Here is a 25,502-nt window from a genome sequence, read left to right as displayed (position 1 = left end):
AGAGCAGGGGGCATTTGCCAAGGGATCCCCATGGGGGGCGGCCCCGGGAGGGAACAGAGCCCAGAGCAGGGGGCATTTGCCGAGGGATCCCCATGGGGGGCGGCCCCGGGAGGGGACAGAGCCCAGAGCAGGGGGCATTTCCCCAGGGATCCCCATGGGGGGCGGCCCCGGGGGGGGACAGAGCCCAGCGCAGGGGGCATTTCCCGAGGGATCCCCATGGGGGGCGGTCCCGGGAGGGAACAGAGCCCAGAGCAGGGGGCATTTCCCGAGGGATCCCCATGGGGGGCGGCCCCAGGGGGGGACAGAGCCCAGCGCAGGGGGCATTTCCCGAGGGATCCCCATGGGGGGCGGCCCCGGGAGGGAACAGAGCCCAGAGCAGGGGGCATTTGCCGAGGGATCCCCATGGGGGGCGGCCCCGGGGGGGGACAGAGCCCAGAGCAGGGGGCATTTCCCGAGGGATCCCCATGGGGGGCGGCCCCGGGGGGGGACAGAGCCCAGAGCAGGGGGCATTTCCCGAGGGATCCCCATGGGGGGCGGCCCCGGGGGGGGACAGAGTCCAGAGCAGGGGGCATTTCCCGAGGGATCCCCATGGGGGGCGGCCCCGGGGGGGGACAGAGCCCAGAGCAGGGGGCATTTCCCGAGGAATCCCCATGGGGGGCGGCCCCGGGAGGGGACAGAGCCCAGAGCAGGGGGCATTTCCCGAGGGATCCCCATGGGGGGCGGCCCCAGGGGGGGACAGTGCCCAGAGCAGGGGGCATTTCCCGAGGGATCCCCATGGGGGGCGGCCCCGGGGGGGGACAGAGCCCAGCGCAGGGGGCATTTCCCGAGGGATCCCCATGGGGGGCGGCCCCGGGAGGGAACAGAGCCCAGAGCAGGGGGCATTTCCCGAGGGATCCCCATGGGGGCGGCCCCGGGGGGGGGAGAGAGCCCAGAGCAGGGGGCATTTCCCCAGGGATCCCCATGGGGGCGGCCCCGGGGGGGGGGACAGAGCCCAGAGCAGGGGGCATTTCCCGAGGGATCCCCATGGGGGCGGCCCCGGGGGGGGACAGAGCCCAGAGCAGGGGGCATTTCCCGAGGGATCCCCATGGGGGGCGGCCCCGGGAGGGAACAGAGCCCAGAGCAGGGGGCATTTGCCGAGGGATCCCCATGGGGGGCGGCCCCGGGGGGGGACAGAGCCCAGAGCAGGGGGCATTTCCCCAGGGATCCCCATGGGGGGCGGCCCCGGGGGGGGACAGAGCCCAGCGCAGGGGGCATTTCCCGAGGGATCCCCATGGGGGCGGCCCCGGGGGGGGGACAGAGCCCAGCGCAGGGGGCATTTCCCCAGGGATCCCCATGGGGGGCGGCCCCGGGGGGGGACAGAGCCCAGAGCAGGGGGCATTTCCCGAGGGATCCCCATGGGGGGCGGCCCCGGGGGGGGACAGAGCCCAGAGCAGGGGGCATTTCCCGAGGGATCCCCATGGGGGGCGGCCCCGGGGGGGACAGAGCCCAGCGCAGGGGGCATTTCCCGAGGGATCCCCATGGGGGGCGGCCCCGGGGGGGGACAGAGCCCAGCGCAGGGGGCATTTCCCGAGGGATCCCCATGGGGGGCGGCCCCGGGGGGGGACAGAGCCCAGAGCAGGGGGCATTTCCCGAGGGATCCCCATGGGGGGCGGCCCCGGGGGGGGACAGAGCCCAGAGCAGGGGGCATTTCCCGAGGGATCCCCATGGGGGCGGCCCCGGGGGGGGACAGAGCCCAGCGCAGGGGGCATTTCCCCAGGGATCCCCATGGGGGGCGGCCCCGGGGGGGGACAGAGCCCAGCGCAGGGGACATTTCCCGAGGGATCCCCATGGGGGGCGGCCCCGGGGGGGGACAGAGCCCAGAGCAGGGGGCATTTCCCGAGGGATCCCCATGGGGGGCGGCCCCGGGGGGGGACAGAGCCCAGCGCAGGGGGCATTTCCCGAGGGATCCCCATGGGGGGCGGCCCCGGGGGGGACAGAGCCCAGAGCAGGGGGCATTTCCCGAGGGATCCCCATGGGGGCGGCCCCGGGGGGGGACAGAGCCCAGCGCAGGGGGCATTTCCCGAGGGATCCCCATGGGGGGCGGCCCCGGGGGGGGACAGAGCCCAGAGCAGGGGGCATTTCCCGAGGGATCCCCATGGGGGGCGGCCCCGGGGGGGGACAGAGCCCAGCGCAGGGGGCATTTCCCCAGGGATCCCCATGGGGGGCGGCCCCGGGGGGGGACAGAGCCCAGCGCAGGGGGCATTTCCCCAGGGATCCCCATGGGGGGCGGCCCCGGGGGGGGACAGAGCCCAGAGCAGGGGGCATTTCCCCAGGGATCCCCATGGGGGGCGGCCCCGGGGGGGGACAGAGCCCAGAGCAGGGGGCATTTCCCGAGGGATCCCCATGGGGGGCGGCCCCGGGGGGGGACAGAGCCCAGAGCAGGGGGCATTTCCCGAGGGATCCCCATGGGGGCGGCCCCGGGGGGGGACAGAGCCCAGCGCAGGGGGCATTTCCCCAGGGATCCCCATGGGGGGCGGCCCCGGGGGGGGACAGAGCCCAGCGCAGGGGGCATTTCCCGAGGGATCCCCATGGGGGCGGCCCCGGGGGGGGACAGAGCCCAGCGCAGGGGGCATTTCCCGAGGGATCCCCATGGGGGGCGGCCCCGGGGGGGGACAGAGCCCAGAGCAGGGGGCATTTCCCGAGGGATCCCCATGGGGGGCGGCCCCGGGAGGGGACAGAGCCCAGAGCAGGGGGCATTTCCCGAGGGATCCCCATGGGGGGCGGCCCCGGGGGGGGACAGAGCCCAGCGCAGGGGGCATTTCCCGAGGGATCCCCATGGGGGGCGGCCCCGGGGGGGGACAGAGCCCAGCGCAGGGGGCATTTCCCGAGGGATCCCCATGGGGGGCAGCCCCGGGGGGGCCGGGACCCCTCTCTCCCGCGCGGTACCCACCTGGCCGGGCTCCGCCTGCACCGCAGGGGCCTCTCCGCTCGCCGAAGCCGCACACGCTGCTGCGCTGCCACACGCACACCGCTGCCCGCAGGCGCTCCGCTGGCGCTGCAGGCTGGTCCGGCGCCCCATTGGCGGAGGTGCCTGTCGCTCGCCCAGCTCCGCGGCCCGAGGGCCCGCCCCCTCTTCTCCATTGGTCGCAGCGCGCACACACATTCGCCCCATTGGACTACGTGGCTGTCGTACAGTCCGCCCCCCGGAGCCCCGTCCTCTCCCTCCCTGTCCCGCCTCTCCATTGCCTCTTTGGGGCAGCCTCTTGCATCCCATTGCTCAGAACGCGCCCCTCCCACTCCCTCAGAACCTGCCTCTTATCCTAATTAGGCCGCATCACCCATACTCCAATCTCTATTGGTCTAGGAGCCTGTCACTCTATCGGAACTTCCCAAATCCCGCCTCCAGAGCCATTTCATTGGTCCTTTTCGCCTCTGCTCTACCTATGCTGTCAAGGGAAGAGAGGTATATGGGCGGTGCTTATTGGACGACGGTCGATTCCACGATTGACTAGTCCGGTGCGTCTCCCACGTGGGGCTCGGGGACGGGACTCCGGGGCAAATGAGTTTCTACCCGAACGCCTCCACCGCCTCAGGCGTAGCCTGAGTGGCTGAAGCAGCTGTCGCTCAGCATCACACTTGGCCAATCAGAGGAGGAATTACAGGGAGAGGCCTCCGCCAGCGGAGCTGAGTTTTTTTTTCGAGGCCGGTGATTGGGGGGGAGGAAGGGGCGGGAGGTGGGAATCCGGCGGCCTCAACGGCTGCGGGCGGCGTGGAGGGTGAGCCGTTGGGGCGCTAACGGCCGGCCCCTCCCCCAGCCCGCGCGCCCGGCAGCGCTGTGCCCCACTAGCCTCTTCCCGCCGCGGGGCCCCGATGTCCGGCCTGGCGCTGGCAGCCTCCCCCCGGCGGGAGAAGCCTGTGAGGAGACCAGGCTCGTGTCGTTCAGCCGGGAGCATCAGAGCACTCGGGTCTTGAGCCGCCCGTTACAAGAAAGCTCACGCTTCTGCTTCATCCTCGCTTTGAAAACAATACTAGCTGCCTAGTTAATTTTAAAAACGGGGAAATATCCAGCTCCCTTTCCGTTCCTAGTAAGTCTTGGAGTTCAGATCTCCTCAGGGTGATCGAGCTGCTTCTTTGGGCTGCCTAGCTCTTGGAAGTCCAGGGGCTCCAGGCCGCTGGCCCCGTGCTGCCCAGGATCCCTAGGGCCAGCTCTGTCCACCCTGGGGGAATTTTTCCCCAAGAACCCCCTGTAACTCTAGTTCTCCATGTCTAGTTGGCAGCCGGTGTCAAGTGGAGTGCCCCAGGGGTCGGTCCTGGGGCCCGTTTTGTTCAATATCTTCATAAATGATCTGGAGGATGGTGTGGATTGCACTCTCAGCAAATTTGCGGATGATACTAAACTGGGAGGAGTGGTAGATACGCTGGAGGGGAGGGATAGGATACAGAAGGACCTAGACAAATTGGAGGATTGGGCCAAAAGAAATCTAATGAGGTTCAATAAGGATAAGTGCAGGGTCCTGCACTTAGGATGGAAGAATCCAATGCACCGCTACAGACTAGGGACCGAATGGCTCTGCAGCTGTTCTGCAGAAAAGGACCTAGGGGTTACTGTGGACAAGAAGCTGGATATGAGTCAGCAGTGTGCCCTTGTTGCCAAGAAGGCCAATGGCATTTTGGGATGTATAAGTAGGGGCATAGCGAGCAGATCGAGGGACGTGATCGTTCCCCTCTATTCGACACTGGTGAGGCCTCATCTGGAGTACTGTGTCCAGTTTTGGGCCCCACACTACAGGAAGGATGTGGATAAATTGGAAAGAGTACAGCGAAGGGCAACAAAAATGATTAGGGGTCTAGAGCACATGACTTATGAGGAGAGGCTGAGGGAGCTGGGATTGTTTAGTCTGCAGAAGAGAAGAATGAGGGGGGATTTGATAGCTGCTTTCAACTACCTGAAAGGGGGTTTCAAAGAGGATGGCTCTAGACTGTTCTCAATGGTAGCAGATGACAGAACGAGGAGTAATGGTCTCAAGTTGCAATGGGGGAGGTTTAGATTGGATATTAGGAAAAACTTTTTCACTAAGAGGGTGGTGAAACACTGGAATGCGTTACCTAGGGAGGTGGTAGAATCTCCTTCCTTAGAGGTTTTTAAGGTCAGGCTTGACAAAGCCCTGGCTGGGATGATTTAACTGGGACTTGGTCCTGCTTTGAGCAGGGGGTGGGACTAGATGACCTTCTGGGGTCCCTTCCAACCCTGATATTCTATGATTCTATGTAACATTTCACAAACCCCCAGGGTTTCATGAACCCCAGTTTGGGCACCACTGATCTAGACCGTCCCTGACAGGGGTTTGTCCAACCTGCTCTTAAAAATCTCCAAGGATGGAGATTCCACAACCTCCCTGGGCAATTTATTCCAGTGCTTCACCACCCTGACAGTTAGGAAGGTTTTCCTAATGTCCAACCTAAACCTCCCTTGCTGCAATTTAAGCCCATTGCTTCTTGTCCTATCCTCAGAGGTTAAGAAGGATAATTATTTTTCCTCCTCCTTGTAAGGATTGTGAGGAAAAAACTGCAGAAAGGATCTAATAGGAAGAAGAAAAGGAGGACTTGTGGCACCTTAGAGACTAACAAATTTATTAGAGCATAAGCTTTTGTGAGCTACAGCTCACTTCATCGGATGCATTTGGTGGAAAAAACAGAGGGGAGATTTATATACACACACACAGAGAACATGAAACAATGGGATGCATCCGATGAAGTGAGCTGTAGCTCACGAAAGCTTATGCTCTAATAAATTTGTTGGTCTCTAAGGTGCCACAAGTCCTCCTTTTCTTTTTGCGAATGCAGACTAACACGGCTGCTACTCTGAAACCTGTGACTAATAGGAAGAGAAACACAGGGGGAGGAGAACCTTATCTAGAGGTGCAGATCGAAGGTTTGCTTAAGTACATTTGGGAGAGAAAGGGGATACATGGGCTTCTGTCACTAAGCAAGACAAAGGAAAGCACTTTTGCTTTATGAAAAAAGGGGTCTGGTTGAAAACGTTGGAGAGAACTTTGGGTGAGAGAGAACTTCTTTAGACATGAGAGTAACTTGTTAGTTTGGTGTCAAGTATCAGAGGGATAGCCATGTTAGTCTGTATCCAACGAGGACTCCGGTGGGACCCTACAGACTGACAGATTTATTTGGGCAGATTTATTTAATTGTTAGTTAGGTTTAGGCTTTGGAAACTAGGTTATGATTTTATTTACATTTTACCATTTGTTTCCACTATTCTTACTCTGTCACTGCCAACAAATACATGTGAACAAAGGACAAAGACACTGTGTGTTGCTGTCACTAGAATCTCTGTTCTTTGATAATAAACTTATCCTTGTTTTCACTCTAGAACTAGCTCAGTGCCCTGGTGTTAAGCAAAGTGCTGGTCATAAGCTAAATTTTACAAGCTGGTGGGCACAGTGCCTTTGGGAACAGAAGGCCTGGTTGTTCGGGGAGTGTCCAATGGAGAAGGGGGCTGGACACAGCAAATACTGTGTGCCTGTCGCTATCTGTAGAGAGAGGGAGGCCTGGAAGGCCGTGCTTGTGGTGCCAGAGGCTGGTGGTTTCAGGAAGCAGCAGACACAAATGAGACTACTTCACACTAAGGGCAGGTGGGGGTGAGGTACTTGGTATCCCTGGGGCGTATCACAGGCACCGGGACCCCACTCCAGGCATAGGGAGCACCCAGCCCCCATAAGCACCCCCAATCTCTGCTCTAGCTTTAGGGAACACTGATTGCACATGGGGCACCCCAGCCCCTGGCCTAGGGAGCACCCAGCCTCCAGGGGCCCCTAACCCCTGCTCAAGGCCTAGTGGACCCCTAGCCCTGATGTGCGTTAACATCCCCCTTTCCCCCCCATTCCAGGTTTAGGAATTACCCATGGGTCCCAAGCCCCACAACATGTTGAGGGTGACACTAGCCCCAGAGAGCACCAGACCTAGTTTGGCACTGACTTCCTACATTAGCCCCAAGTGGCCCCCAGCCAGCTCACCAGCCTCTGAGGTCACCCACTCCCACCACCAAGGATCCCCCCATCAACCATCCACTCAAGGGTACACTGGCCCCAGGGAACACCCAGCCCTCCCTTCCCACACTAGCTCCTGCGGGTATCCAGCCCACACCTGCAATGGTGGTATTTTATATCCACTTTCTCCTTCTGTAAATGATGAGCCCAGGTGCAGGAGCTCTGATAAGTTTATTGTCTATGGCTCAGCTCTTACAACCACTTATGAGCATGCTTAATTTTACATACAGGAGTAGTATAAAGTTAACTGTGTGCACAAGTGTTGGCTGGATTGGGGACTAATGAGTGACTTCTCTACATTCTGAAGCAGAATGGTTGAGAGGTCCCTTATACATAATATTATGCTGCAAGGTGTTAATGATCACCATCAAGCTGATAGGCATTTTAGACACCTCTCATTCCAGCTAAATGGATGATGCAAATAAGCTCCTTTATGTAGTGATCGCTGTAAACAATAAGAAGCCACCACCCAGGGCACTGGGGCCCATGGCAAGACCTGAGCAAGAGCTGGGGGTCTGATTGTAATCAAAGGCTGGGATATTGATTGGTTGCAGTGGTGTGTGTCCATGTGTGTGTTAGAGCCAGGAGAAAGCAATCAGGAAACACAGAGAAAGCTAGAAGACAGACAGACAGACAGACAGAAAAGCAGTGGTGAGTGTGGCTATGAGAGGGAACTGAGACAGAGCTCTGGAATGCAGGACTGGCTAGGAAAGGCAAGCTTGGAAATTGTGAGCTAGGGAACTGCCTGTGGTTGTTTGTTCCTACTGCATTCAGGGAACCACGACTTTGGGTACATGCTGTGTAAATAAACAGGCTTGTACCAAAGGAATATTTGATCTGTACCAATTTCTCATCCTAACAGAAACAACCTGATAAGGCTGAAAATATTTGGCTAACTACTCAGGTCAAGGGCAACACTATTTTAACCTACTACAATGTAACAAGATTCTTATTCTCCATGTATATGCCCCAAATCCTGTTTTGAATCTTACTGAACTCTTGACCTCAATTATATCTTGTGGTAAGGAGTTCCACTGGCTAAGCATGTATTATGTAAAAGAAGTGTTTATCTATTTACCGTATCTGGTCAGAGGAGAGACTGATTTGGATGAATTGAATATCCCCCCACACAAACAGTGCTGGTTAATTATAATATATCCTTCAACTTTCTTTTAAAAAAAATACACAGGAAATTAAGTGTAAAGAAATAGTGTGAAGGTAATGGTAAGGTCAGTCTAAGTGCTCAAAAATCAGGAAACACCAGAAATGGAGGTCGCTCCAGAAGCATGCATTTGGCTTCAGTGAACCCAGAGAAGGCTGTATTTCCTAAGGTGCTTTTCTTCTTTAACTATCAATATTGGCATTTTATTTAACTGCCCTTCCCCAGCTCAAGGTGCCGCTGAGCCCCTGCAATTCACAGGAGGTGCTCAGCAGCTCCGAGGGTCAGTTCCCAGGGGCTTGTGGGCAGCATGCAATTGGTGCTTGCAAGGTGCTTTCAAAACACAAAGCACCATTGAAGTGCTAAGTAATCATACTTTGTTAATTATTAATACTTAACTTTCTGTGTGCCTGCAAAAAATTGACAATGAGTAGGCTGTTGGTGCGCTGAGCCCTGTCCATCTTGCTGACCTGTTTTTCTGTGTGCTCTCCAGTCTGTCTGTATCCTGTTGTCTCTTGTCCTGTACTTAAATTGCAACTCTGCCCTCAGATAGTTCTGTGTTTGTACAATGCCTAAGCGCAGCAGAGTCCTGCTCCTCAAGCAACACCCATGGAAAGGACAGTTCCTAGCACCCAGCTTTCTCCAAAGCCTAGTGGTTTAATTAGAGTCAACACAAACTGCACCCCCCAGAGGGCAGTGTTTGAACTTGGAGCTGATTATTATAAATGTTTATTCTTATATGTTTCCTGATTGCTACTAGTGTGCTGGGTGATGTTCAATGCCAAGAGAAAACCATGTGCCCTGTCCCAAGGGGCTAATTAGGTAGACACTCCAGTCCAGACACATGATATACAGGAGACATCTTGCTGCCTCTCTATGGAGTGGTACTGTCTCCTGCATTGGGCAGAATAACACAGCTAAAATATCCAGCCTCCCTGGGTGAGCCCTGTGCCAGCTGATGGAGCAGGATATGGGCAGCAGAGTTACCCAGGCCTGCATCATCCCAGGTCTACTGAGGGAGGACAGAAACTGCAATGCTGTGGAGAAAGGGGAGCAATGGAGCAGCAGGTGCTTACAAAGGAGTGTGTGGGGAGGAGTCCCTTCATAGATTTTAAGGCCAGAAAGGATCATTAGTAAGTTTAACCTTCTGTCTAGCACAGGCCAGAGAGTTTCATCCAGTTACCACTTTATTGAGCTCAATAACTTGTGTTTGGCCAAAACATCTTCCAGAAAGGCAGCCAGTCTGCATCGAACATCAAGAGATGGAGAACCCACCACTTCTCTTGGGAGTTTGTTCCAATGGCTAATCACCCTCCCTGCTGAAAACCAGAGCCTTATTTCTAGTTTGACTATGTATGGCTTCATCTTCCAGCTGCTGGTTCATGTTCTGCCTTTCTCCACTAGGTTAAAGAGCCCACATGGTCCAGGTGTTCACTCCCTGTGACGGTACTTAGACACTGTGGTCAAGCCACCCCTCAGTCATCTTTTTGAGAAGCTACACAGATTGAGCTCTTTAAGTCTCTCATTGTCGGGCATTTTCTCCAGCCCTCAAATCATTTTGGTGGCTCTTTTCTGCACTCTCTCCAATTTGTCAACATCAGTCTTAAAATGTAGACCCCCCAGAACTGGACGCAATATTCCAGTCTCAGTCACCCCAGTGCCACATGCCAAGGAATATCACTTCCCTGCTCCTACTCCTCTGTTTATACAGGTCAGGATTTTGGCCACAGCACTGCACTGATCCTATGGATCATAGAGATCAACAGGACTGGGGGAGGTACCATGACTCCTTCCCCCGGAGTCACTGTCCAGGAAGGGTACCTCACTGAGTTTCCCCCACTTTACTTCCTCTTGCTGGCTCTTCCATGGGGCTCCTGTGAAGCTCCCAACACTGACACAAGCGTGTGAGTGCCAACCTCAGGGCAGACTGTTAAAACCCAGGGCACAACTCGCAAAGTGGTTGAGTTCTACACTTAGATTTCATGGGTATTGCTGCACTTCGTGGGGGAGTCTTTCCAGCAACATGCAGCCATGGGATCTTTGAGGAGTTTGTCGTTCATCCAGTCCCATAACCAGAGACATGGGCTGCGTTGTAAGAATAATCAGCGGCCAAATGGGATTGTCACTATGCTGCAAACAGGTACTGTGAATTGCACAGGGGATCCATCCAGTGTATCTCATCTCTGTAGCTGTTCATATTGCACCCATTGGGCACTGGAACAAAAATCAAGCAGCAGAAAGCTCACTTGATCTAAAGGAGACTCCCCATTAGCTGTTTGCAGTACAGTACATGGGCTCTGACACTACATCCTGCTTGGTCCATGACCTTCTGCAAACAGGCACAGAAGCTGCAGAGGGGCACAGGCTGCATTGAGAGATTTGCTAGGGACAGGTGCAGGGACACTGGGGGTAGGAGATGGCCAGCGAGGAGAGGATCAGCTCCCTTGCTTCTCTGGGGAAGGCAAGTTCTTGGCTCAAGATAGTTTTAAAAAAAGAAAACCTTATCTGAGCATGAGCACCTGTCATACACTGAGTCAGCCTCTCCCAGCCAACCCAGAGCCCCTCTCTGGGCAGCCGGCCTGAAAGGATTGACAGGCAGCTGCTCCTGGGGCTGCACCTTCCACGGAGGGTTAAGAGGACCCTGAAGTAAGAACTCTCGGAGAACAGAGAGTCCCTTGTCTGGAGGAGCTGCAGAGCTGAAACTTCCCTTGCCTGCCAAGGCGGGGGAAGAAAGGAAGGGTGCTCTACTGGGAAAGCAGCTCATGTTTACAGCTTGTGGGATACAGAGATTGAGACTGGGCCACTGCCAAGGGCAGCCAGGCTGCTTGGACTCCAGGTGCTACAGGGAGTCTCCTGGCCAGTCAGGGCTACAGGGATCCTTCCAGAGTCCTTCCCTTTGTCAGAGGCAGAAGACATTTCTGGAGGGGGGTCCCCATTGGACACGTCCGTCTCCAATCCCCTGAGGGAGCGAGGCAGTGGTGGCTTTCAGATTCTTTGCTGTCACTGGTGGATTGATGCTTGGGGGGCTGCCGTAGGGCAAAGGGGAATTCATGTGGGGGCTGTCCCCTCAGCTGATCGCCAAGGAGCGGCAGGGAAAAGGGAGCATCCCAGGGATGCGCCGGGCGACTCACTAGAGCCACCTCTTGGATGGGAAAATGCAGCCCGGTGACAGAGCAGTGGGCAGCCAGGAAGTTGTGAGCAAAGACAAGAGGGCAAAAGGCGTTTGCTTTTTCCCCAGCCAGCTGCCCTTGGACCCTCTCAGACGGTAAGTACTGCTCCCTCCTGCATAGGAGAGGAACTGACCCCCCGCAGGGAAAAGGGACATACTGAGAGCCCCAAAACCAGTAACGGGCAGGGACCCTGTCTCTGCGGCTACTCATCTATTTCCTATAGCACCCACCGCTGCAGGATCTACGCACCTGAATCTGCGGTAAAGAGTCCTGTGGCACCTTATCGACTAACAGACGTATTGGAGCATGAGCTTTCGTGGGTGAATACTCACTTCGCCGGATGCATGTACTGGAAATTTCCAGAGGCAGGTATAAATATGCAAGCAAGAATCAGGCTAGGGATAACGAGGTTAGTTCAATCAGGGAGGATGAGACCCTCTTCTAGCAGTTGAACACCTCATTACATGCATCCGACAAAGTGGGTGTTCACCCACGAAAGCTCATGCTCCTTGCTGCTTTTACAGATCCACAGCTACCCCTCTGATGCTTGCCATCTGAACCTGTTCCTCCCCAGGGCACCTTCTTCTCTGTGTGCTGGGGAGAAGGGCTGGTTACCTCTGGACGTCATCCCTCAGCCTGGCCCCATGGCCCCAAGCTCAGGGACCATCCTGGGGACCCAATCTCTGTCACCCGCTCAGGGCTGGGGGAGGCAGGTTACAGCCTGTGAGCCAAACCAGCCCCACTGGGGGTTATTCAGGAAGTGCCAGCAGGTTCCACTCACAGGAGATTCCTCCCGTGGTGAGGGGCAGGATCTCAGCAGCCAAGGGGACAGGCAGTGGCTTTGCCTTCTGAAGCTGCGCACGCCCTGAGACCAGCCCCACAGAGGGCAAGGGTGTTATGTAGAGGAGTGGTGGCTCCATGCTGTTCCCAGCTCCCTTCCCACACCCTGTGTGGAGCCCAGCTGTGATGCACTCCTATGAAATCCCTGTTGCTCAGCGATGGAGGGAGGGGCAGGCAGCAGGATCAGCCCCTTGGGGAATCCCCAGGGGCTTGGAGGAGGAGGAGGATGCTGTGAAGAGCAGGCCGCTGCCCACAGCGATACAGCTCCAGCTACCTGGAAGGGGCTGCCCTGCAAGGAGCCCAGGTTCAAATCCCACCACAGCCAATTTCTGCAGAGACACTCCCCTTCCCCACTCTGGGCCAGCTTCCCCAAATCTGCATCACCCCCAGCCGAGCTATGGGGGGTGCCAGCTGAGCAGTGCCCGCAGCCCCAGCAGCGCCAGAGGGTTAGCAGAGGAACCAAGCAGCTATTGCCGCAGGCCACTTCGTGCTTTTGTTCCTGGATAGGTCGCAGTCCCCTCTTATGTTGTCCTGGGGCCCAGGGTCTTGGAAGCGAACTAGCTGCACTGCTACCATTCATTCCTCCCCCACACCCAGGGACTCAGAAACACGCCAGCCTACCCCTGGGACAAACCTGGGGATCTGCCATACCCCACTGCTGAACTGTACCCCTGTGCTAAAGGGGCACCTCAATTGGCTTCCCTCTAGAGCTGCAGGACAGCCCATAGCCACACCCATCAACCAAGCTGGGGAACCCCTGGCTGCTCCCTCCTGAGCAGGCTAGTGCTAGGGGACTTGCCTTCAAACCCACAGCCTCAGCTGTGCCAGGGGGCCCCCTAGGAGAAGACTAAGGTACAGAAGAGATATTATTATATGTGGGGCAAATTGAGCTCTTCCCCTTGGGGAGAGTCACATGAACCCTTCCCCCTCTTTGTGGGACAAGATGAACAGCAGTGGAACCTCTTTACCAAACCCCACTTACCGCTGGGAGGGGTTATACGGGAGAAAGTGCTCTTGTCCTGTGGACCCCTTGTCTGCCCAGCGGGCCTCAGACAGGCTGGCACTCTAATTAGAGATAGCCACAGTTATCCAAGCCCCTGGTTGTATAAAGATTGGGGTCTTCCCTGAATCCTCTGTCACACTGCACATGTCTGTCCTGGGGGGAGCGGAGCAAATAATTTTGAGGAGATTTTTTATGATGATTTAAGATGGCCCTTTTTACCCAAACTGACTTTTTTAAAGATGTTTTTTATTTTCATTTCCCCCCCCAAAAATTATCTGTTCTTTTTTGACAAAACCCCCACCTGAAACACTTTCAGGTTTCGGTTTTTCTTTTCTGATATTTTTTCCCTCCTTCTCTCTGTCTTTTTCATTGGCGAAATGGGAAAAGGGGCGGGGGGAGGAGAAAAACGGAACATTTTCAAAACCAGAAATTTTCTATAAAGTTTTGCGAAAAAATATTGCATAAACAAAACCTGCAGAATGCACATTATTTCAATGTTCTCAGAATATTTTTAAACAATCATTACTCTTTTTTTTACCCACTCTGGTGTTAGATGTGTAAAAAACAGCTCTGTTCCTTAGATTGTAAGGTCTGTGGGGCAGGGACTGTCTTTTTGTTCTGTGTTTATACAGCACTTAGCACAGTGGGGTCTTGGCCCATGACCAGGGCTCTTAGACACAATAGGAATGCAAATGAATAATAATAATGAACAGTGCTCAGAATTGTGGCTGGAGAGTGTTCTCGGGAAACAAGCTCGGCTTGTTACAGGGCTTTGCCCCAAACTGCATCCAATTGCTAATCTCTGATTTGCCTGTACGATTTTATGCCTATGCAATCCCACTGAACTAACACAGAACACTGACTGGAGTAATGCAGCAGTGACTCAGATTTAACTCAGTCATCAATGTATGTAGCAGCGGGAGGTCAGCGCTGCTTAAGTGCAAATTATGGCCCATTCCCCCAAACCTCCCTTCTGCAGCGCACACGCAACCACGTGCATGCTGTGGAGGGAGGGAGCATTCCCAGAGAGCTGAAGGAATGTTTTATGCCCTTCAGTGCTTCTGGGTAGCTCAGGGTGTTCTGACCTCCAGTCTCCAGTCGCCTCTGGAATCCTCGCCAGCTGTTTTAGGCTTAAAGAGCCTCTATTTACAACCCTTCTTCCCCTGTGTGTTTTCATTCCAGAGGGGAGCGGCTGATCTTATGAAGTCCCTTCAATGAGGGAAGAGGCTGTTGGGCTGAGATGGTTGTGGGGGACCAATCCTGAATGCTGCTGCTCCACTTGGACCTGACTCTGTTCTCATTTACACTGATTTTACACCTGGGCCTCTCCGGTGATATCAGCAGAGTTACTTCTGAATCACATCAGATTCTGGCCCATTGACTAAAAAAGTCGAAACAGGGAACCAACGTGGTATAGGGATTAGATCAAGGAACTGGGAGCCAGGACTCCTGGGTTCTGTAGCCGGCCATGCTGCTGACTCAGGGCCCAGCTGCTCCCCGCTTCTCCCTGAATCTGGTTGAAAGCTATTTAGGTGTTCAGTGTCACAACACCTAAATGATGTGGGAGCCTAAATCTCATTTGCAAAAGGCATTTAGGAGTCTAAATTCCTGGAGTCTGGACCAAGGTCTGCACCTGTTTTGGTTATTAGTGATACCATGACACTTCACAAGAGCAGGATTGCTAACCCCAGGATCTTGATCAGTTCACAGTTAGAGAAAACAGGGCTGGGCAAGTGGGGCAGACTTTATATTGCTTCCTTAAAACTCCAAAGGAGTTTCAATCAGAAACAGTGTTCTTCACTGCCTTTGCTAACCCATTGTGCTCTGTTGAACAGCTCTTACCTTTTAACCCAGAGGTGACTGCATTTCAGTGTTGGATGTTCCAGGTTGTAAAGTTCTTGCAGCTATTTTGGGGATGAACAGCACAATAGAAAGATGATATTTCCTTAGTCATTTTCTCTCTCTATCTCAAGTACCTATTTGACCCCCATCAATAGCATCTGAGCGCCTCACACTCTTTAATGCATTTCTCCTCCCAGCTCCCTGTGAAGCAGAGACATGCTATTATCCCCATTGTACAGATGAGAAACCGAGGAACAGAGAGGCTAAGTGACTTGCCCAGGGTCACACAGGCAGAGTCTGTTTCAGAGCAAAAAGAAAATGAGTACTTGTGGCACCTTAGAGACTAACAAATTTATTAGAGCATAAGCTTTCATGAGCTACAGCTCACTTCATCGGATGCATTTGGTGGAAAAAACAGAGGAGAGATTTATATACACACACACAGAGAACATGAAACAATGGGTTTATCATACACACTGTAAGGAGAGTGATCACTTAAGATAAGCCATCACCAGCAGCAGGGGGGAAAGGAGGAAAACCTTTCATGGTGACAAGCAAGGTAGGCTAATTCCAGCAGTTAACAAGAATATCAGAAAGAAAAGGAGTACTTGTGGCACCTTAAAGACTAACAAATTTATTAGAGCATAAGCTTTCGTGAGCTACAGCTCACTTCATCGGATGCATTTGGTGGAAAAAACAGAGGAGAGATTTATATACACACACACAGAGAACATGAAACAATGGGTTTATCATACACACTGTAAGGAGAGTGATCACTTAAGATAAGCCATCACCAACAGCAGGGGGGGGAAGGAGGAAAACCTTTCATGGTGACAAGCAGGTAGGCTAATTCCAGCAGTTAACAAGAATATCAGAGGAACAGTGGGGGGTGGGGTGGGAGGGAGAAATACCATGCGCATCTACCAATGTGATATATGCCATCATGTGCCAGCAATGCCCCTCTGCCATGTACATTGGCCAAACTGGACAGTCTCTACGTAAAAGAATGAATGGACACAAATCAGACGTCAAGAATTATAACATTCAAAAACCAGTTGGAGAACACTTCAATCTCTCTGGTCACTCGATCACAGACCTAAGAGTGGCTATCCTTCAACAAAAAAGCTTCAAAAACAGACTCCAACGAGAGACTGCTGAATTGGAATTAATTTGCAAACTGGATACAATTAACTTAGGCTTGAATAGAGACTGGGAATGGATGAGTCATTACACAAAGTAAAACTATTTCCCCATGGTATTTCTCCCTCCCACCCCACCCCCCACTGTTCCTCTGATATTCTTGTTAACTGCTGGAATTAGCCTACCTGCTTGTCACCATGAAAGGTTTTCCTCCTTCCCCCCCCTGCTGTTGGTGATGGCTTATCTTAAGTGATCACTCTCCTTACAGTGTGTATGATAAACCCATTGTTTCATTTTCTCTGTGTGTGTGTATATAAATCTCTCCTCTGTTTTTTCCACCAAATGCATCCGATGAAGTGAGCTGTAGCTCACGAAAGCTTATGCTCTAATAAATTTGTTAGTCTTTAAGGTGCCACAAGTACTCCTTTTCTTTTTGCGAATACAGACTAACACGGCTGCTACTCTGAAACCAAGAATATCAGAGGAACAGTGGGGGGTGGGGTGGGTGTTTCAGAGCAGGGATTTGAACCCAGGTCCCAGGCTAGCACCCTAATCACTGGACCATCTGGCTTCCCACCGGCAAATTATCTGAGATAGTTAATTACCCTTTTGCCTCCTGGTGCAAGTCTCTGCAGAGACTCAGTGTGAGAAGCTGACAGTATAAATCCTCGAGAATCCCAGCTCCCTAGGGACAGGAGATGCTCTCCATATGAAGCTTGGCCTCATCCCCCTGCTCTCTTTGGAACAAGGCAGTAATTGACCAGGGGGAGCGGGATGGAATGAGGAAGTGGGAGGCAGGGCAGAGAGGGGAAAACATCACAACACGTCCAGTCTCCTAAATGTGAGTCATGTACGCTGGCAAAGAGAGGAGACAGCACATTGGGAAGTCCAGAGCTGCCCGTGTCTGGTTTTGGAGCTGGAGGACTCGGTTAGGAAGAAATTGTAATAGGAGTGTGCTGCTCCGGGAAGGTGACAATCCCCAGCTGTGCCTTTCCCCAAGCCGTCTCTAACTGCACCACAGGGATGAATTAACTCTGAACCTACGAGCTGCCTGACGGCTCCATTTATGGCTGAGAATACCGCCCCGCAATACGCCAGCTAAAAATAGCTCCTGGCAAAGGGGAGAAGCATGCAGCCCAGTAACATAGCTTAACTAGCACACCACTGCCTACCCTCAGCTCAGGATGGAGGATCCTAGCCAGGACTTACATTCCTGGTCTTCAGCCCCCTATCAAAAATGCATCGGGAACCATACTCACAATACTCTTGTTCTTGTTATAGACCACGGATCTTTGCTGCCTGAGTCTCCAAAGGGTTACATTAGAAACAGGGCCAGTGAATGGGTCGCATGTGTTGGCTGGGTGGGAGATTCTTTCAGGAACATACACGGGGGAGGGCAGCCTGGTGAGGGTGGTAAAGGCCAGAGTGCCCTGAGTTAGTCCAGAGAATCAGCAATTTCCTCCCTGCCACAGAATCCGCCCAAGTGGTAGACGGATGGAATTTTAAATATGGCCTAAGTGTTTTCCTTGTCCCAGCCCCAGCCTTGCCTCTGTTTCTGGACTCAGGCCCTAACGCCAGTGGCTCCCTCTGAGTCCCTCAAGCCTGGAGGCATTTTGCTTGGCTCTAGTCGAAGGAATGAGCTGGGAATATCGAGTTCCCCCTACACCATTAAAGCGGCTTCATTATTTATTAAAACCCAAGGATTTTTAGCTAGGGGTTTCTTTCTCTTCTTGGGGTGAGGGTGGTTAAATCCCTGCTCGGAGCAGGGTTATTCTGCCTGATCTGTGGAATGGGAATGTGGCCTAGCGGATTGTGTATTGGCCTAGCACTCAGGAGACCTGGGTTCTAGTCCCCTCTGCTGTGTGACTTAGGCAAGTTATGGCCCCTCTCTGTGCCTCTGCTTCCTCTTTCAACCTGTATCTGTCTTCTCCCCTTAGATCTTGGGCACAGGGACTTTCCTTCCCTTTGTGTCTATATAGCACAACAGGGTCCCGATCTCAGCTGGGGCCTCTAGTAGTTACTGAAATAGAACTCATAATAATTCCCCTGGATGCTACCTATTGTCCATACAGCAATGGCCCCAGACACTGCAATCTGGCTGTTGGCACATGCGGTGGATTTTGACCGACTGCTTTTTCATGTCCTATTTCTATTTTCTGCAACCTCAGAAGAAGCACAGAAGAAGCAGCCTGCTACCATTCTGCTCCCCAAATGAGCAGGTACTGATGTAGCACCATCCCCCGAGGTGGGGCAGCAGCAGGAGGGCCCACATCTGGAACCTCTGGGCTTTACAGCTGGAGCCTTTATTAGCTGAGCTAAACAATGCCACTAGCCACGCCTGGCGCAGGCTCAGTGTATGGCCCCGCTGCCACTAGAGGGGGACAAAGCACCACACTGACAGGGCGGGTGGGACTGAGGCAGCAGCAACTCCAAGCTGCTGGTCAGTATGCAGCTAAACTAGCTGCAGTCTGCTTCTGCGTGCGACAAACCAACGAGTGCAGCACTGTCCCTCCAGCGCCGTCTAGTGGTCACCTCTCCACCAGCCTGTGTGACACAGCAGGGCCTGCTTGCCCGCACAGTCCCCCAGACCATGCCCTGGCAGCTTACATCAACCTCGCTGTGCGTGTAGCCTCACTTCAATTTGGCTCCCACGGACATAAGTGCCCCACTTACGCCAGCTTACCACCACCACTTCCCTGAGTGGCCTAGAGCCAAGGTCAATGCAGTGCAAGGGCCGACGCTGTGTTACTCATGTTGACTGATTTCAGAGTAGCAGCCGTGTTAGTCTGTATTCGCAAAAAGAAAAGGAGTACTTGTGGCACCTTAGAGACTAACAAATTTATTAGAGCATAAGCTTTCGTGAGCTACAGCTCACTTCATCGGATGCATGACTGTTACTGTCCTCCAGCAGCCGGCCCACAATGCCCCACATGGACTGCTCTGGTCACCAGTGTGAACTCCACTGGTCAGGGAGACCAGGAGGCCCCCTCCCCTGCCTTAAAGCCCTGAAACATTTTGAAATTCCCATTCCTGGTTGCCTAGCTTGCTGAGCACACCTAGCAGCTCTCCATTGTTCAGTGCAGCTGCCCGGGCCGGCTACCTACTCCAGACACGCTCCAGCCTGGAGTAGGCAGGAGATATCGGTTCTCCAGGGCCTGTGGGGAGAAGAGGCTGTGCAGGCCCAGCTACAGACCAGCCGTAGAAACGTGGACACCTACGAGCAGATTGCGCAGGGGATGCAGGAGAAGGGCTACGACAGGGACCAGCAGCAGTGCCACGTGAAAGCCAAGGAGCTGCGGTAGGCAGACCAGAAGGCCAGGAAGGCCACCAATTGAGCCACAGACCAGCTGGTTTTACAAAAAGCTGCACACCATGATCAGAGGAGATCCTGACCCCACCCCCACCAGCATCATGGATACCTCCAAGGACTCACAGGCCCCTGTCATGAATAGTGAAGAGGAGCAGGTGGACAATGAAGAGGAAGAGTGTGGGGGACAGGAGACCAGGGAAATCCAGCTGCTCAGCATGCCAGGACCTGTTCTTAACTTCACTGGAGTCCTACCAGTCGAGCAAGAAGGAGTCAGATTCAGGGGAAGGAACCTCAGGTAAGTGTGTAGTTTAATTTTAAACAGGAATGCTCCCCCCTCCCCCAAAGTAGCAGAACACATCTTTTGACTCATTAATTGACTCATGCTAGGAGAGGGAGAGGTTCGACTGAGCGAGGTAGAGTTGCTAACTGCTTTTCATTCCCCTCTAGAACTAGGTAGGGAAAACCAGGCAGAGTAGTTTGTTTATGTGCACGGGGAAGTCCCATGAATCCTCTAGAGAGATCTCGATGAAACCATCATGGAGGTACGTTGCAGTCCTCTGCCAAAGGTTTCTGGGGAGGGCCGCCTTATTCCTTCTGCTGCAGTAGGATACTTTCCTACGCCGCTCAGGGATAACTTCAGCAGGCACCATGGCAGCACACAGGGTAGCAGCATACAGACCTGGGGGCTTCGGGATGCCAGCAGCAGCTGTGCTCTCTCTGCTTTTGTCACCCTCAGGAGTGAGACATCAGCTAAAATCCCCACCGGCTGTGGGAAATGGTGCCAGTATTCAGTGCCATTGCCCTTTACTACAAGAATCATGGAACCAAGCAATTCCTTCTCATTCCCGCCCCCCCTCCCCCCCCCGGGCCACACTCACCACTGCACAAGCAATCCCAAGCATAAGTGAGAAGGTAGTGCTTACAGCTTTCAAGGAGCAAGGGGAGTGAGTTCAGCCCAGGTGTCACTTTCCAGAGCGAGAACACTGGCAATGGTACTGGTGTGTGTTGTATCTGCAGCTGCTGTCATCGCGGCCATCAGGGGCTCCCCCTCCAAACTCACCGAGCACCTGAGCCGGGTAAGGAGCTGAAAGAAGAGGACTTGGGATGACGTGTTCCAGGAAATCCTGCAAGCCAGTGCTGCATCGGACAGTGAGCACAGAGCCTGGAGGATGAACGTTGTAGGCATCCTGGAGAAGGAAAGAGTGGAGAGGAGAAAGATGAAGGAGTCCCAACAGGAAAAGGAGAGGGAGAGGCACCAGGGTATAATGAAGCTTCTCAGGCAGCAGACAGATGCTGCAAACTCTAGTGGACCTGCAGGTTCAAGAATCCCAGGCTCACCTCCCTCTGCAGCCCACTGAGAACTCAATATCAGGACCTCCCTGTATCCCCCAACATTCCACATCACATCAGGGATGGCTGCACTGCCCCTATCACTCCACCTTGGGGGTCATTAAAGACAACCAGAGCTTCCCATTCACAGATCAGCACAAGCCACGGTTGGTGTATGTGAAGCTGAAATGGACGCGTGTTCTTTCCCCTTCATTAGTTCTGTTCTCTTAATTATTAAATTTTAAATGTAGTTTTCGAATTGCCTGGGAGGGGCGTTGAACAGATTGTTACAGAATAAAATTCTATTATTTGGAATACAATTCGTCTTTATTATTTCACAATGTATGCTGGCTAGTGCTTAGCAGTTCTGAAAGTGACCTGTTACTGCAGAGAGTCTCACTCACAACTCATAAGATCATTCACTAACAAAATTAATAGATGCATTAACAATGATATATTCCTGCATATACAGCAGTCACCACTCGAGTCATACTTGGCTGCGAAAGAGCATGGCCAGGTAGAGCACACTACTCCGGCTCACTATCAAAATGGTCTTTCAAAGCCTCCCTCAGCCACATAGCTCTCTATTGAGCTCTAATAGCCCTTGTACCTGGCTGTTCAAATTCAGCCTACAGCCGCTCCACCTCTGCCATCTGCCCTGGTGGAAACTTCCCCCCCTTTGTGTCACATATATTATGCAGGACACAGCAGACAGCTATAACCATTGGGATATGTTTCTCACTGAGGTCCAATCATGTGAGTAAACAACGCCAGCTTCCCTTCAATCAACCAAAGGCACGTTCACCTGTCATTCTGCATCTGCTAAGCTGGTAGTTGAAGTATTCCTTGGCGCTGTCGAGGTGGCCGGTGTACGACCTCATGAGCCAGAGGGACAAGGGGTAGCCTGGGTTCCCCAGGAGCACTGCTGGCATTTCAACATTGCCAGCGGTAATCTGCCAGTCAGGAAAGAAAGCTTTCTGAACAGGCCTGTGTTCTTCAAGATGCGAGCGTTGTGCACATTCTCGGATCAGTCCACGTGGATGTCAGTGAAGCGTCCCTAGTGATCCACCAGCACTTGCATGACCTTGAAAAGTAGCCCTTTCTGTTGATGTGCTCAGTGGCAAAGTGGTCTGGGGCCAAAATAAGGATATGCATACTGTAATGCTCCACTGAAGTTCCAGAACCCCATAACAGCAAAGGTATCCACTATGTTCTGCACATTGCCAAGTCACAGTCCTGCACAGCAGGAAGTGATTAATGGCCCTGCATGATGACGCCCCCTGTGGTGGATTTCCTGGCTCCGTATTGATTCCCAGCTGACTGGTAGCAATCTGGTGTTGCAAGTTTCCATAGTGCAATCGCCCTCGCTTCTCCACTGTCAATGCAGCTCTTATTTTGGCGTCCCTGCACACGGATCCAGAATGTGGCCTTGCACATCTGAAAATTCTTCTCCCACTGTTCATAATCCCATATCTGCATGACGTTGTGATCCCACCATTCAGTGCTTGCTTCTCGGACCCAGAACTGGTGTGACACCATCTACCAATGCCCTGTGAATGCCAACAACCACCTTAAACTGGTTCTTACTATGTCTCACAGCCATCTGTCCTGCAAAGAATCATCATGTTCCACACTTCTCACAACTCTGCAAATATTGCAGGATCATGCACCCTGTGATGCAGCAGTCATGACAATAGTGCAGAGCTGTGCTGGACCCATGTGTGATATTCTGTACTTTGGGGGGAGCACCCTGTAACCCCCATATTCCTTATTTATATAGGATTGTGATCTTGCATATAAAGCAGGCCATGTGAGGTATCAGGGGGAAAGTTATTTTTCTATCCATATAATTATTAATGCACATTAAGTTACGAACATTGTGTTGTATGGTTGTCACTAAAACATGCTGTAAGTTGGGGAATCAGCCAGATATTAGCTTCCCAGAGACAACACCAAGGAAAGTAACCAACACCTGGGCAGGGTGTCAAACCACCATCAACAGCCATTGTCCAGCAAGGGAGCTACAATTCAGTGACTCACCTGCATGAGGCCACATCAGGGGAATTGCTCAGCCTTGCCTAGGGACTTAGCAATGCCCACGAGACATGCCTGGACTTATGTTCTCCAAGCACAGGGAACTGAGGGCATAAAACAGAACACATGGGCCCCATGCTTGGCCTTTTCTCCTGCCCCCACCTGTGCTGCAAACAAGGAGGACACTGAAGACTTTAGACTCTAACAGAAGAGACTAGCCCAGATTTCAAGGGTGAAATCTGTGTACAATGAAATGCAATATCCAATGGGATAAGAAAAACTGCTTAATCTAGATATTGTCCAGTCTAATAAGGTTGAGAGTTTAGATTGCATGATTTTATTTTATTTTGGTAACTAACTCTGACTTTTTACCTATCACTTAAAATCTATCTTTTGTAGTCAATACATTTAACTGTTTATCTTTACCAGTGAGTTTGCCTGAAGTGTGTGGCAAATCTGCTCAGGTTTGCAAAGGCTGGTGTAAATGAGAAGTCATCTAGTCCAGTCCCCTGAACTTGTGGCAGGACTAATTATCTAGGCCATCCCTGACAGATGTTTGTCTAACCTTAAAAATACCCAATGATGGAGATTCCAGAGCCTCCCTAGGCAATTTATTCCAGTGCTTAACCATGCTGAGAGTTAAGAAGTTTTTCCTAATGTCCAACCTAAACCCATTGCTTCTTATCCTATCCTCAGAGGTTAAGAAGAACAATTTTTCTTCCTCCTTCTTGTAACTTGACAACTGTTATGTCCCCTCTCAGTCTTTTCCAGACTAAACAAACCCAGTTTTTTCCCATCTTCCCTCATAGGTCATGTTTTCTAGACCCTTAATCATTTTTGTTGCTCTTTTCTGGACTCTCTCCAATTTGTCCACATCCTTTCTGAAATGTGGTGCCCAGAACTGGACACAATACTCAGTTGAGGCCTAATCAGTGTGGAGCAGAGCAGAAGAATTACTTCTCGTGTCTTGCTTACAACACTCCTGCTAATACATCCCAGCTTGGTATCGTCCGCAAACTTTATAAGTGTGTATACTATGCCATTATCTAAAATCATTGATGAAAATATTGATCAGAACCAAACCCAGAACTGGTCCCTGCAGGACCCCACTCGTGCCCTTCCAGCATGACTGTGAACCACTGATAACTACTCTTTGGGAATGGTTTTCCCACCAGTTTTACACCCACCTTATAGTAGTTCCATCTAGGTTGCATTTCCCTAGTTTATTAATGAGACAGTCATGTGGGACAGTATCAAAAGCTTTATTAAAATCAAGCTCTACCACATCTACCCCTTCCCTCCTATCCACAAGGCTTGTTACCCTATCAAAGGTTTCAGAGTAGCAGCTGTGTTAGTCTGTATTCGCAAAAAGAAAAGGAGTACTTGTGGCACCTTAGAGACTAACAAATTAATTAGAGCATAAGCTTTCGTGAGCTACAGCTCACTTCATCGGATGCATTTGGTGGAGCTGTAGCTCACGAAAGCTTATGCTCAAATAAATTTGTTAGTCTCTAAGGTGCCACAAGTATTCCTTTTCTTTTTACCCTATCAAAGAAAGCTATCAGATCAGTTTGACGCAATTTGTTTGTGAGAAATCCATGCTGACTGTTACTTACCACTTTATTATCTTCTAAATGTTAGCAAACTGATTGCTTAATTATTTGCTCCATTATCTTTCTGGATACAGAAGTTAATCTGACTGGTCTGTAATTCGCTGGGTTGTCCTTTCCCCCCCTTTTTAGAAATGGGCACTATATTTGCCCTTTTCCAGGCTTCTGGAATCTCTCCCATCTTCTATGACTTCTCAAAGATAATCGCTAATGGCTCAGATATCTCCTCAGTCAGCTCCTTGAGTATATCCACTTTCCATTGATGAAGTGGTGAACCAATTAATAAATTTGCACTGCTCGTCTTGAGCAGTCCAAGATGGTATATTCCTGAGGTACAGTGCTGGGAACTGGGGGGATTTGGCTGGTGCCTTTCCCTTTGTGATTCATGAGTGGCTCTGGCAGCATTCATGCAATTTAGCTGGGTGTGGGACTCCACATGCGGTTGTGCTGAGTGATAACAGCACCTCCTGGTCACTAGCAAGGCGCTGTGAGAGACAGCCCAGGCTGGAGAGAGTTCAGGGGGGCACAGTGGTCCTACAGTCCCAGGCTGCACCTCGAGGATCCTGTCACACCATGCTTCTGTCAGTGATGGTAGACGGAGAGGAGGACCACATGGATTTGTGGGATTTTGGAAAGAAAAGGCATGAAAATTATGGCACACAGTTGACATTATGGGATGGAAACAGTTGCAAACTGGGAAGTTGACCCCATGCTCCCAGTCACGCCGTGCAACTCGCTTCAGTCCCATCATGCATTGCCTACACTTCCCAAAAGACTGTGCTGGACAGTGGCAAGTTGCACAGTTGAATACCTACCCATAGTGCACTGTGCTCCACATCAGTACAAGCGCTCCTGGTGAGTGTCGGTGGTGTGTGTACAAGGAGCATAGTGTGCACACACAAGTGATGTGCTGACTGTGGTGGCTGGATGCCGACGTAACTTGAGTCAACAGAAGTTTGTAGTGTAGACATGGCCATAGTTCCTACACCTTTCTGTCTGTGCACTCACTCCTTCTCCTGTTTTTT

At 52.5% G+C, this 25,502-nt stretch overlaps 1 protein-coding gene across 2 annotated transcripts in view; it reads right to left on the bottom strand.

The window, feature by feature from the left end:
- The window catches only part of PAIP2B (poly(A) binding protein interacting protein 2B), a 47,979-nt gene extending 44,820 nt beyond the window's left edge, over positions 1 to 3,159 (bottom strand). The window contains exon 1 of one of the 2 annotated variants that reach the window (XM_038398752.2): positions 2,930 to 3,159. In XM_038398752.2, the coding sequence (XP_038254680.2) occupies positions 2,930 to 3,120 (191 nt within the window). In that variant the 5' untranslated portion in view covers positions 3,121 to 3,159. The remainder of the gene's footprint in view (positions 1 to 2,929) is intronic. The other variant, XM_043512863.1, reaches the window with a different exon arrangement.
- Positions 3,160 to 25,502: the final 22,343 nt, after the last annotated feature.

Source organism: Dermochelys coriacea, chromosome 4 (assembly GCF_009764565.3).
Source record: "Dermochelys coriacea isolate rDerCor1 chromosome 4, rDerCor1.pri.v4, whole genome shotgun sequence".
NCBI classification, from domain to species: Eukaryota; Metazoa; Chordata; order Testudines; family Dermochelyidae; genus Dermochelys; species Dermochelys coriacea.
The sequence above is the reverse complement of the archived record's forward strand: the minus strand, read 5'-3'. Positions and strand labels throughout refer to the sequence as shown.